At 53.8% G+C, this 12,710-nt stretch overlaps 3 protein-coding genes across 3 annotated transcripts; 2 read left to right on the top strand and 1 right to left on the bottom strand.

The window, feature by feature from the left end:
- Positions 1–2,108: 2,108 nt before the first annotated feature.
- MIND_00579900 (uncharacterized protein) lies at positions 2,109–5,086 on the bottom strand (the record flags this gene model as incomplete). Its single annotated transcript, XM_037362559.1, has 11 exons — positions 2,109–2,500; positions 2,546–3,104; positions 3,152–3,248; positions 3,303–3,478; positions 3,525–3,657; positions 3,713–3,941; positions 3,988–3,999; positions 4,050–4,107; positions 4,152–4,190; positions 4,238–4,740; positions 4,789–5,086. The coding sequence occupies 11 exons, from the start codon at positions 5,084–5,086 to the stop codon at positions 2,109–2,111; spliced, it is 2,496 nt and encodes an 831-aa protein (XP_037220480.1).
- A 4,575-nt stretch (positions 5,087–9,661) lies between these two features.
- MIND_00579800 (L-carnitine dehydratase bile acid-inducible protein f) lies at positions 9,662–10,150 on the top strand (the record flags this gene model as incomplete). The annotated part of the gene is made up of 1 exon (XM_037362558.1): positions 9,662–10,150. One exon carries the CDS (start codon positions 9,662–9,664, stop codon positions 10,148–10,150), a length of 489 nt encoding a protein of 162 aa, XP_037220479.1.
- Positions 10,151–11,213: 1,063 nt separating this feature from the next.
- On the top strand, positions 11,214–12,664 carry MIND_00579700 (L-carnitine dehydratase bile acid-inducible protein f; the record flags this gene model as incomplete). Its single annotated transcript, XM_037362557.1, has 5 exons — positions 11,214–11,236; positions 11,415–11,787; positions 11,838–11,920; positions 11,971–12,022; positions 12,089–12,664. 5 exons carry the CDS (start codon positions 11,214–11,216, stop codon positions 12,662–12,664), a joined length of 1,107 nt encoding a protein of 368 aa, XP_037220478.1.
- Positions 12,665–12,710: the final 46 nt, after the last annotated feature.

Raw genomic sequence — 12,710 nt, 5'->3', positions numbered from 1 at the left:
TTGATTGTTAGAGTGGTGAGGGACGGGGAAATGGCCCATACCAACGAGGGCAAGCCGTTCGACACGAGAAGGCCGCGACCTAGGAAGGTGAACGGATGGGAAAGAAGGCAACAGACGACTCACCCCTCCGAAAGCCCTCCATCCATTCTCACTCTCCTCGGCGGCATGGATGACTTGACCCACAAGTCGACAGCGGACAGTCACAGGAAATGAAGAAAAGGGTGGTGCGTCACTGTCGACGGGTCAGAGTCGCGCAATGAGCGGCAATTGCGCGGAGTGATGGTGGTACGGAGAGACCTGAGCCTGTGTAAGGAGACTAGCAGCCACGAGGAGAGTCTTCCTCACGAGATTCACCGCTCTGTGCGTTCTTTCAGGCACAATGTAGTAATCCACTATGTAATGTGTTGAGGATGGAGGTGGAAGAAGAGAGGGCGCAGAGGAGCAGAGGAGATAGAAGAAGAGTATGAATTTACTACTGCTATTACATTGGTTTATATAGTAGGTAGATTTGTTCTAGCAATTTCTAGCAATAGTGAGCAAGATGAATAAGTAGAAACAGAAAGAAACTCGGGGAAGGTCCGGAGCGGCCGGGCTGAATAAGCGCCGGCCGGCGATGCCATTCCCAACACTCCCCCTCAAGCGCGAGTCCCATCGAGGCGGCGGCGTGACGTCGAGACGGGTCGCGATTGAAAGGTGGTGATGGAGAAGAGTTGAGTCCGTGAGTAGGGGGGCATATGGTGGAGATAACAACTGAATCTTCATTTAGAAGACTGTGTTGCCCGATGGAGTCGCCGGTGAGTGCGTATGTCTGTGTGCTTGACGCGGGCTTGCCGGATGGAAGGAAAAACTCCCCCTGGAGTGAAGTTGGGGGTGTCCGTGGCCTTGGTGCGGTCGCAGACGATGCGAGCGCGGTAGATTGTGTCATCGGCGTAGCGCTTGGAGCGGTAAATCCAGCGGCAGTTGGGGATGTGTGTGGAGTCCGGGGTAATAAAGCCGGTGGCTTGCGCGTGAGCGACTTCAATATCCATGGCAGTACACCATTTGAGCCAGTCTGGCCGGGTTTTGGCCTCGGCGTAGCTAAGTGGATCGGCGAGCGGCGCCGTGGCAAGCTCAGCGAAAGCCTGAGGTTTGGGCGGGGTGGAAAGCTCCCCCTTGAGCTGGTACGGCGGCGCGGGAAGATCGGCGATGGGGATTAGAGGCGGCAGGGGTGGACTGACGGCAAGAATATAGAGGCCGTTGGTGTTGGTACCACGCAAGAGTTCGCGGCAGTCAGGAGCGGGCGTGAAAACGCGGACGTGCGGGCCGGTGAATTCGACCGTGTAGCCGTTGTTAGTAAGCCGTGGTATGGAAAGCAAGTTGAACGGCGCGTCTGGGACGTGTCGGACGTCGGTCAGAGTGACCAGGGAGTCGGGTTGGGTGTCAGTTGTGAGCGGGACAGTGCCGCGGCCGTGGCTGGTAGTGGTTCCGAGGCCGGTGATGGTCTCAGCGTGTGGGGTGCATCAGGAAAATGACAAGATCTTAGAGGGGTCTTAGAGAAGATCTTATTTCATCTTATTTGTCTTAGGAACTTATATAAGATCTTAGACCATCTTATGCATCTTATACATCTTTTGAAAGATCTTATATAAGTTCCATAAGCTCTTATGTGTCTTTGCTAAGTGTCTTCTAAGATGAATTAGACATTCTCTAATAGACAATATGTCTTATATGTCTTATCCAAGATCTTATAAAAGGTTCCTAAGCTCTTATGAATCTTTGTTAAGTTCTTTTCTAAGATGAACCAGAGTCAGCCTTGATCATTTTTGCTGACATTTCCAAAGTTCATAAGTACAAATATTTCAGTAGTCAAAAGGCTGTTTCATGAGCATGATAGTCTGCATATTTACTAATATAGAATGATTGAAAGGCATCTAATGAGTCAGATGCATCAAAGTTGTCCTCTGGCACAAAGCCTTGCCCAAAGACTGGTATCAAATGTGCTGCCCTGTAAATTGCATCAATGTGAATGACAGCAAGGTCTGCTTCCCGCCTTCGGTGACGATCAGGAGTCACGATCCACATGCCAGTGTCTTCATCAGGTTCATCCCCATATAGTGAAAACCAATGCACTAGAGCACATGGATACAATGTGTCATGGTGTTTGAATTGGAAAAAAGAAGAACCCGACCAATGTGGAATCCGAGCATCCCAGGAGCATCCCGGTCATGGACCACAAATGCGCAATCATAGCGTGGTGGACCTTTGAACCATGATCGTGCAGAGCGAATCCGCTCCCGTCGCATTCCACCGATTCCGCATATATCACTTGGAGCATAGAAGATGGATTGGGCGGAGTTGTAGGTGTAAATCTTGCCATCAATTGATGGTAGATCACTGGCATCAACCTCCCCATCATAGTCAGGATAGAGCTGGCCAAACAGGAAGTGCTGAACTAGTTCAGGAAAACGTGGTTGGCCAAGGTAGCTGGCCAACCCTGCCAAATCCCGAGGAACACGTCGAACTGACATAATTATAAAAACCGCTAAACTCTAAAGAGAGAGCTTACTGTAGCGCTTTGCCAACTTGACCTCCCCATCAAATCGAGGACCCTCCACTACTTCATCATCATCTAGGTCAGGCAGAGCTTCCCTGACAGGATTATTGGCCGCCAGGTCAAGAGGAGGTAGAAGGGGGATCAACGCGCCAGAGAGCATACCACGGCTAGCAAAGTCGACCCGGGCATAGTGAAGCTTGTCAAGACGCTGGTTCGTCAAGAGCATTTGACTCAATGGTTGATTATGGTTGGATCTTCGATATGGCTTTTTGACAGCCTTAATATGCTTTGATTCCGTGATTGATGAACAGAGGCCATTTGGAGCCCCAAACATGCGAATTCGGGGGACATAGTGTTTTGTTGAATGCTGCCGTGGTAGAGAGAACCCCTCCGGTCGGACGTCACGAAACACTTCACGAGTATCCCAAAATTTCGCCAGACTAGATTCAGCTGCACTGAGTGTATCTTCATCAAGGACTGATCGTCGAACAAGATAGCAGAACTCGGTGAAATGTGCAACCGCTTGCACCATCTGACTTGGAACGCGGCCCGCAATGGCTGGGAGGAATACCTATTCAGACTGTCAATATTTTTCTGTTATGAATTGAAAACAATGACCTTCATCAACCCCTTAGAGTCATCACCTGTCCACTGTTTGAAATTGCGACCTTTTGGGAAATTACGCAGCCCAGTAAATGGTGGTGTGATTGCGATTCTATGACTTAAGCTTAATACGGCCTGATACACCATAAATAAATAAATATCATACCGTCGGTCAATGTCTGCCAGAATACGTTCACCATCTGATTTGTCATACATTTGCTGAATATACTCGACAATCCAATCGACTAAATGGTCTTTGAAAGTTCCCTTGATGAGTTGATGGAGTAAATCCACAGAGATCAGCTCATGAATGTCCGCTCGGGGGAAGTCATCAGTGAATGGCTTTAAGCTTGTCAATTGTGCAAATGCCACAGTCAGTTACGCTCACAATGATATCGGCCACCACACCAAACTCATCCCACAGCTCCTTTACCGTCAGTGACGCATCTAGAAGGGCTTCCGTATGCTCCTTGCACCGATGTGCACTTTGTTTATCCAGATCATCAGGAGGAGACAAACAGCTTCAAGTAGTCTCAATCAGCTAATGATATCATAAGACAATAAGGGCAGTCTTACATGGGACACCACCCCTGAACGATACAAGCATATAGTGCTTGTTCTGGATAGTCGGCGATAACTGGACCAAAGCCATATATTGCGCGTCGGAAGTGACGATCAGCACAACGTGTAACTCTGGCTGTTGTCATATAGGGCTTGAGAATACTGAAAATCCGGGCCAAAGATGCATGGAAAAGCTGCCGCCGAAATTTGCGGAAATCTACACTCCCGGCATGTTGGCGCGTCGCTGACAATGTGTCAAATGTATCGTTATTCAAGCAACTCGGAAGTACTTTTGGGAATAGCTAAAAATCCAAGCAACGAGACACCCTCCCGGTGTGCCCGACGGGCTGACCCATGTAGATTCCCAACTCCGCCATATAAAGGATAGAACTCTGTGTTCCCGGTGCCAACTGACACACAGGTCTTGTCACTGCCAATGACGACAGGAACAAACATTGCCCCATGATTCTCCTCGTTCTGGGCTATTTCGTCCCTGGATAATACAAGTCAGACCTGATATCATGCAGATTGGGGACGTACCGCTTGCTGCCAAGCCCAGTTACCCGAAAACAGGTCAGTATACTGCCGTTTATCGTTCTTGAAGATACGCTTCGGCGCCCAGTCGAGCTCGTCTTTGAAGTCCGGGTTAGCGAGCTGCTTCTCGAAAACGGCCAAGGGCGACCGGAACCAGACTTCGTATTTGTCGGTCATCCAAGTTGGTACGTTGGTGGCAGGGCGAGGACCCGTATATTGCACCGCGAACGATTCCCATGGGATGTCTCCCTGCGGCAAGTCGTCAATTCGAGCGTACAGCTCGCGGGCATCGGCAAATGGAGGGGGACGATCAGGGTACAGTGCCGCCATTAGTTGCATGAGCTGGTCGATATTGTTGCCCGACATCTGGTCACGGATATAGAGGAAGTCCGCAAATTCGAAAGCTGCACGGTTGTCGAAAGACGCGAAGTCGTCGGGCTCGCGATGGTCCCAGGACGGCGCAGGTGCGCCTAACGGTAGATCATACCCATCGGCGTCGCACGGAGTGCCTGAAACACAATGTAAGCCCATGTAATTCGTTGTGCCGCCCTACATACCGTCTAAAATCGGGTGTTTCTCGATTTTTACATTGCTTTCGACAGTAGGCGGCGACGACGAGCGGGAGGGTGGATCCGAGTTATGATCAGGGAGATCGAAATTGGCTGGGGGCGGCGACGATGAAGGCTCTGGGCCAGGAGCATCGGAGCTTGGCGCGATCGATGGATCGTTGCTGGGCTCCAGATCGCCGTGAATAGCTTCGATGTGCTGCGTCCGGCCGCGATAGCTGAGAAACAGCTGGGGACAGTGGGGACAGGGAATGTTGCGTGCTTTGAACGCCCTAGATTTCGGCGGCATATTGTCGTAGGTAGTTGGAAGCAAGAGGGGTCGGAGTTGGTGCCCGAGAGGCACTGCAGGCCATCATCATGTGGCACCAGCTGCGCGTGATCGCCAAGCGTTTTGACTTGCAAATTTTGCGAAGTCGTCACTCGCAGCAGGACTGTAGCTCTTCCTCTCCCTTCCATGGCGTGGAGAGCCTCGTCTCAAATCGCCCTCCCGCCGGTGAATTCGACCGCTGTGACAGCCACACCGCCTGCAAAACCGCCTGCAAAACCCCCCAAAACCCAAGGAAATCGTCCTCGACCCGAGATCCCTGGCGGAATGACTTTGCGCGACTCCAGAGTGAGCGCTGCGAAGCCAGATATGCCCGCGGCACGGCGTTCTTCGACTGTAGTTGCTGCGGAGAAGCAACAGAAGGCCGCCCACAAACGAGTGTTGGCTGACCAGCGCGAGAGCAAGGCCTCGTCAACGTTGCGGAGGTCGAGAAACGGAGTCTCGCCGAAGCGAGACGTCAGGCAGAGACGGGGGACCACCCTTCGTCGGATCCAGGAAGGGAGAAAGTGTCCCGCACCCGGCCTGCTGACGCAAGCGGTGAGTAATACTTCAGCCATAAACAACCTCAATGCTCACTTTTTGGCTAGACATCATTCACTCCAACGGTGCTTCGGACGACGAAGAGAGCAGCGGCAACAACTCGGAGTACCGGCCACAGCCTGAGACTGCCATGTCGGTAGACTCGTCAGGCGACGAACACAACGAGCAGCTCATCATGGATCCTTCCGATGACGAGCTCCGTCTTGTGGAGACACCACGCCGTAAGAAAACCAAGAAGACGAAGGGGCGACACGCGCCGTAAGGTGGACAAGCTCGTCCGCGATGCGATGGAAGTCGACCAAACGGATGGCCGCAAGCGAAAAGCGGACAGCGATGCGCGCGTGTAGGTCGTTATGTCGCCCAGTCTCCAGTCTAATTTGTTGGCAGGCCGATTACTGCAGTACAGGGTAAGAAGAAGAAACCCAAGACCACCAGCGGCATCGATCCGAACTGGGAACCAGAGAGACGGTCCGGTACACCTCAAGGCGGGAGGGGCCATGGTCGTTCAGCGTCAACAGGCTCTGTCTTCTCGGCGACAGGTGGCGCGCGCTGCTGGAGGTGGAAGACGAGCCCATTGCGAGCTTCGCGTCTGATGACGATGAGGAAGAAGAGAAGCGCCACGCATCCGTCACACACAACGCCCGGCAAGCTCAGAAGAAGGTGAGCTGTCAACCGGCTTTGACTCAGCGCTGACATATTACCACACTTTTCCTTAGACCACATCGCTCGCTGGTATCGTTGACGTTGACGAGCCCCAATTCGTCTCGCCGGCAGACCGTGCCGTCATTCTCAGAAAGAAGAAGAACGCGGATATTAACCTTAGTGATCTTCCGCCCGACCTTCGCAAGGTCTTTGGAGGATATGGCACCGCACTCGTCAGCTATTCGGGCTATCTTACCGGCTGGGACACGCTCAACGGCGAAAATACGATTGCCTACTTCAACCAATGCCTTCCGGCCTTCCCGCTCTCGTACAAGAAGCCGAAGGACCAGCATATGGTGCAGGTGGTCCTCAAACTCGTGTGTCGTTTGAATAGCCTCTTGCGTATCATCTAATGATTTTCAGAGCCGCGACCGAATCTACAATCTCCGCACTATGCTCGGCTCTGCGGCCGTCGACGCCGTCGATGCTCGTATGGCTGGCAAGACCTCCGCCGAGATGAAGGCCGATGTCGAATACCTTCTGAGCCGCGTTGCGCACGACGACAAGAGGGAATACCTTGTCTTCTTCTACAAGAGTGTCAAGCAGCACATCGACGAAACGGGCCCGGGCCCGGAGCCCAAAGTCACATACTCCCATCGAAAGGTATGCTTCGTTTCTGTGTCGTAGCATCTGCTGATCATTAACGAGGGACTTATGCTAAATCCCCTCATCTTGCAGACGCTTGCAGCGTATTGTAAGCTTAGCAAGTATGACGATGGCGGAATAGGGCCCCGGGAAGATATTCCTGGTATCGAAGGGGAAGGATTGTTTCCAGGTGGGGCATTGGCGATGTCTCTGCAGGCGGTGAGCTCCTCAGTGGTGGCTTGCATCTGCTAACTGTGTCTCAGATACAACGTGCGCTCTCACTTTATGTGACGGGCAAGCGAATTCCTCCCCTTGGCTCTCGCCAAAATAACGGCCTACCGAAATTCGACAAGGAGACATGGGGCGACCGGGTGGTGAGGGGGGTTATGCAGGGCATTAGTCGGATTCATGCCGTGGTGGATCTGCTTACACCAGCGCATTGGGCGGACATCTTGGAGGGGGCACAGAGCGCAGCGGTGACTTCTCGCTCCCGCAAAGTCGCCGAGGCAGAACCTGAAGGAACGCAGGATGTGGAGATGAGTCTCGCCCCGATTGGCCTGGTCGAGGATGATGACTCTGATGATGAGGGTGAAGTCGCACAAGCCGGGTCGTCATCGTAAATCTAGTCTACTATGAATACAATTATGCTTTCTGTCAATTTCAATGGGTCTCTTTGAGTGCTTATGGGGTCTTTTGTCTGTCTTATTTGCATCTTAGAACAACTTATCTTTGGTCTTAGAACAACTTATTCTCCGTCTTAGAACAACTTATTCATCTTATTTGACTTACATTAGAATTGGACCTAGCTAACATAAGACCCATAAGATCTTATGAGTCTTATGCATCTTATGATGTCTTATTGAAACTTATTTGTCTTTTATAAGTGGAATAAGTTGCATTAGACCTTTTGACATTTTCCTGATGTGTAATGGGAGAACAAGTCGCGGCTGTTCGTGATGTGCTGGGTGGTGCCGGAGTCGGCGATCCACGCGTCGGGCGGGTATGGCCGTGTTAGTGTCGAGTGCCGTGAAGGCGTAGTTGGCAGTTTCTACAAAGTTAGCTTGGTCGTTATCACGCTGATTGTCGCGATTGTCGTTGTTGGGTTGATAAGAACGAGGGCGGCTGTTGCGCTCGTTGCGGTCTTTCTCGGCCTGAGTAAATGTGATGCCGCGGCGGGTGTCGTTGCAATCTGGCTTGATGTGGCCGTGGCGGCCGCATCCGAAGCAAGTGACGTTGGGATTGAATGGCTTATGGGGCGGCTTGTTCGAGGTATTGCGGGCGGCTAACGCGACCTCATCAGAGTTCGGCTTAGCAGTGCGGCGGCGGTTCTGTTCGAGGATGCGGGCAATAAGTTTGGTGGACGACGTGAGAGCGGCGGTGTCGATCCCGGAGATGAAGGTGTCCCAGGAGTCAGGTAGCGATGTAAGTAGCGTGATGGAGAACTCGTTGTCGGTGAGTTGCGAGTTCTGGCCGGCAAGGCGTGTGCGGAGGTTAGTAAGCTTGCGTATGTGTTCCTCGATGCTGCCGCCTTCGGGGCATGAGAGGCGGAACAGCTGGCGGCGAAGAAGCACGATGGCGATGACGCCTTTCGGCTGGTAGGTGTCGGCAAGCGTTTGCCAAGCTTCGGCGGCGGTGGTAGCAGCGGTGACGTAGACAAGCGGATCGTCGGTGATCCGGAGGCAAATTTGGGACAGGGCCTTGCGGTCCTTGACGTCCCAGGCAGTGATGGCGGCGGCAGTGGTACCTTGGGGGTCGACAATACTCCCCTTGTCATCAAGTTTGTGCTCGGGGCGGAGCGCGGTGCCCAGGGCATGCTCAAGATAGCCAAAGTCGGTGAGTATGTCCGTCATCTTGACGGCCCATGTGGCGTAGTTGTCCTCACCAGTCAGGTGATGGATACGGTAAGCGGAAGCGGCTTCGGAGGCAGACATGGCGGAGAAGCAGTGTGGTGGTTAGCGGCAGGTAGCGGGTGGCGCGGCAAGCGGTGCGCGAGATAAGCAAGTATGGCGGCAGGTAAGCAGGTGGCAGATGCGCAGCGTGCGCGGCAGTAGCGGTCAGTGGCGGTGCGCGGTAAGCGTGCGCGGCGAGTAGCGGGTCAGTTGTGCGGCAGTGCACGGCAGTGGTAGTGGTCAGGCGGTTGCGCGGCAGGCGTGCGCGGTAGCAAAAAGCTGGTGGTAGCAGATAGGCAGCGTGCGAATAGATCGCGGTGGTGGCAGATGCGTGATAGAAGCAAGATTCCGGCGGCGTGTGATACTCGGGCAATTCAGTTATGGCCGGGGCCCATAACCTGTTGAGGATGGAGGTGGAAGAAGAGAGGGCGCAGAGGAGCAGAGGAGATAGAAGAAGAGTATGAATTTACTACTGCTATTACATTGGTTTATATAGTAGGTAGATTTGTTCTAGCAATTTCTAGCAATAGTGAGCAAGATGAATAAGTAGAAACAGAAAGAAACTCGGGGAAGGTCCGGAGCGGCCGGGCTGAATAAGCGCCGGCCGGCGATGCCATTCCCAACATAATGGACGGGATTGAGAGCTGCTCGCGATCGAGGGAGATGCCAGTGTGTGGGAGAGTATGCAGCTGGAAGTGGCGTGCAGAATAGCCTGACCGAGCTGGCGTGGCCGACATACATGGTGGTCGGGAAGAACAACCGGCAATCAACGAAGATCCACGTCACAGAGTCACTCCTTCACGTGGATGTGACACCTCACGTCATGCTCTCCCCCCTAGTGCACCACATCTGCACCACCGCGATCCGACCGCTTTCTGCTCGTACCGCCGCCAAACCATGTGGCCCACGCTGGGATAGAACCATCCGCCGTTCCTCAAACTCACCCAGAAACTCTGCTTTACCGCTCGACGGCGTACGTGTGCTAGAGCTTGGGCAGCTTATTGCGGGGCCCTTCGCTGGTCAACTCCTCGGGAATGTTCTCATATTCACTGCTCCCCACACTCAGCTCACGTCTCTCAGGCAGTTTGGCGCGGAAGTCATCAAGGTAGAGCCTCCGAAGAAGGGCGACCCACTTCGAGTCTGGCGTGAGCTGGATACTGACGGCTGTAGCCCGTGGTTTCGGAGCATCGGGAGGAACAAGAAGAGTGTTGCGGTCGATCTTCATACGGAGCAGGTGTTAGCGCATGGAGATGCGCATGTGACGAGCGAGCGCACATGGCGGTTATGTCATATGATATGTATGTATGGATAGTATATAAAGGCCTGGTGGAGAACGGATTCTCCACCAGTTGTACCCCTTCTACAGTGTCCCGCGTGATCGCTGGTAGGCTCTTGGCAACGGATCTTTAACACAACTGGTCAATATCACCTTTCGGCGCCTGGATCATTCTTGCGCTGGTTTACATCTTGGATCTCTCTCACGCTCTTATCTCGTACGACATGTCCTCGGATACTACTGTTCTCGATAACCGCTCGTTGGTCGTCCTCAAGGAAGGAAACTATGCCGAGTGGGCTATTCGGACGCGGGCCCTATTGATCCGGCGGAAGCTGTGGACTCAAATTCAGCCGCGGATCACGATTCCGGCCAACACGAAGGAGGAGGACGAGGAGTCAGTGGCGGCTACGCTGCTGCAGAAGGCGTTGGAGGTGAGGGATCCGGAGAAGATGGAGGAGGCGCATGCGGAGCTAGTGCTTTGCGTCTCGGCGTCTCAGCTGGTTCATTTTGGAGACGAACTCGACCCGCGGCTGGTTTGGCTTGCGCTAGAGGGTATACATCGCGTTCGCGGGTTGGCGGCTCAGCTCGCGGGGAAGCGGAAATGGTTGGGCATGGTGAAGGGTGAGTCGGAATCGATGCTGGAATGGATTGGTCGGGTGATGGATGCGGCGGCGGAGCTCAAGCTGATTAATGCGCCGCTCAGCGATCTCGACATTATCCTGGCGCTCACGAATGGGCTGGGGTCGGACTTCAAACCCCTGGTATTTGCGATCGACGGACTGCCTGGCGATGACTTGACGGTCGCCAACGTCAAGAGTCGCTTGCTCAGCTGGAAAATTATCGACGGCGGACATGGGTCGTTGGATGGCGGCGCGTCTTCGGCACTGCTGGCTAGAGGTGGTGCGGCGAAGGGGCGGGGCTGCTTTAAATGCGGCAAATTCGGCCATATCCGGAAGAACTGCCCGGAGAACACGAAGGGTGGTGGGAATGGCGGCGCTGCGGGACTTGCAGCGGGAGGTTTTGCTTACGCCTGGTAGGTGTGTCTCGCTCGTGGGGAAGTGTTAGCGCATGGAGATGCGCATGTGACGAGCGAGCGCACATGGCGGTTATGTCATATGATATGTATGTATGGATAGTATATAAAGGCCTGGTGGAGAACGGATTCTCCACCAGTTGTACCCCTTCTACAGTGTCCCGCGTGATCGCTGGTAGGCTCTTGGCAACGGATCTTTAACAGCAGGGCCAAAGGTGCGTCCAACTCCCACTGACTGCATGAACTTTCCTTACATTTGTCTCGCAGCATTGTCCGCCAGCTCGCAATCCGTTCTGACGTTCTCATCGAAAACTTCAAGCCCGGCAGTACGCCTACAATCCCCTACAGCTCACCGAGTACTCACAATGCTACCTCGACAGCGCTTGAGAAATGGGACCTCCATCCAGCGGCTATCCACCCCTACAATCCTGACCTCATCTACACCCGTGTCAGCGGCTATGGCCAAACGGGGCCCTGGGAGCCTCGTCCAGGATACGCTTCAGTATGCGAAGCCGAATCAGGCTTTCGCTACATCAACGGATTTCCTGACGAGGCTTCTGGGGCCCTCAACGGGCCACCAGTTCGTCCAAACATCAGCCTGGGAGACTCGGTAGCGGGATTGCATGCGGCATTTGGTACTGTGGGTATGCGTATCCGCACAGGAATCAGCTCATGTGGCCTCTCGCACAGGTTTTGGCTCTTCTACAAAGACAGCGCAAGAAAGAAGCTGGGGAAGCTGGAGGGACGACGGTCGACGTTAGTATTCTTGAGAGGTACCACAAAGTTCCGAATCATCGTCTACTCCGCGAACTGAGTATGACAGTATGCTCAACCTGATGGAGGGTATAATCCCGGAATACGACCGCAAGAGCAAAGTGAGTGACAAATCTTCCTCACGTTTTCAAGTTTGCTGACAACTTGAATCACAACTCTCCTGTCAGATTCGCGGCCCTTCTGGATCTTCTGTGACCGGCATCGTTCCGACCAACGCATATCCGTGTCTTCCCGCCTCGTCTTCCTCAACGACCCCCGTATACATCGTCATTGGCGCCAACGGTGACACGCTTTATGCCCGATTAATGCATCTCATTGGCGCCCCGCATCTTGCTTCACCCCAGTATGCTCAGAACCACCAGAGGGCTGTCCCCGCCGCTCAATCTGCTATCGAAGAGGCCATCCGGGCCTGGACCAGTGTCCGAAGCACAACGGACGTCGAACAGGCATTGGAGGCCGCAAAGATCCCAGTCGGCAGGGTAGTCAATGTGAAAGACATGGTGGAACAGGGAGAGCAGCTCCGCGCACGGGGTGCCATCCAAGATGTCTGGGTGCCGTCCAAGGGCGAGGATGGGTGGAGCGTCAAGATGCAGGGGACGTTCCCTGTTCTTGAAGGGTGCGAGGCCAAGCCGCGTTGGGCTGGCCCAGATCTCGGAGCGCATACTGGAGACGTGCTTGGTGGTCTTCTGGGCTTGTCGGAAGCGGAACTACAGAGGTTGAAGGAGAAGGATATCATTGGATGACGGATTCATTAGTGGGAGCATTACAAACGCCGCGCATGAGCGCGCA

The sequence above is a fragment of the Mycena indigotica genome (assembly GCF_014461135.1).
Source record: "Mycena indigotica strain 171206Taipei chromosome Unknown Mind.scaff0005, whole genome shotgun sequence".
In the NCBI taxonomy this organism is placed as follows: domain Eukaryota; kingdom Fungi; phylum Basidiomycota; class Agaricomycetes; order Agaricales; family Mycenaceae; genus Mycena; species Mycena indigotica.
The sequence above is the reverse complement of the archived record's forward strand: the minus strand, read 5'-3'. Positions and strand labels throughout refer to the sequence as shown.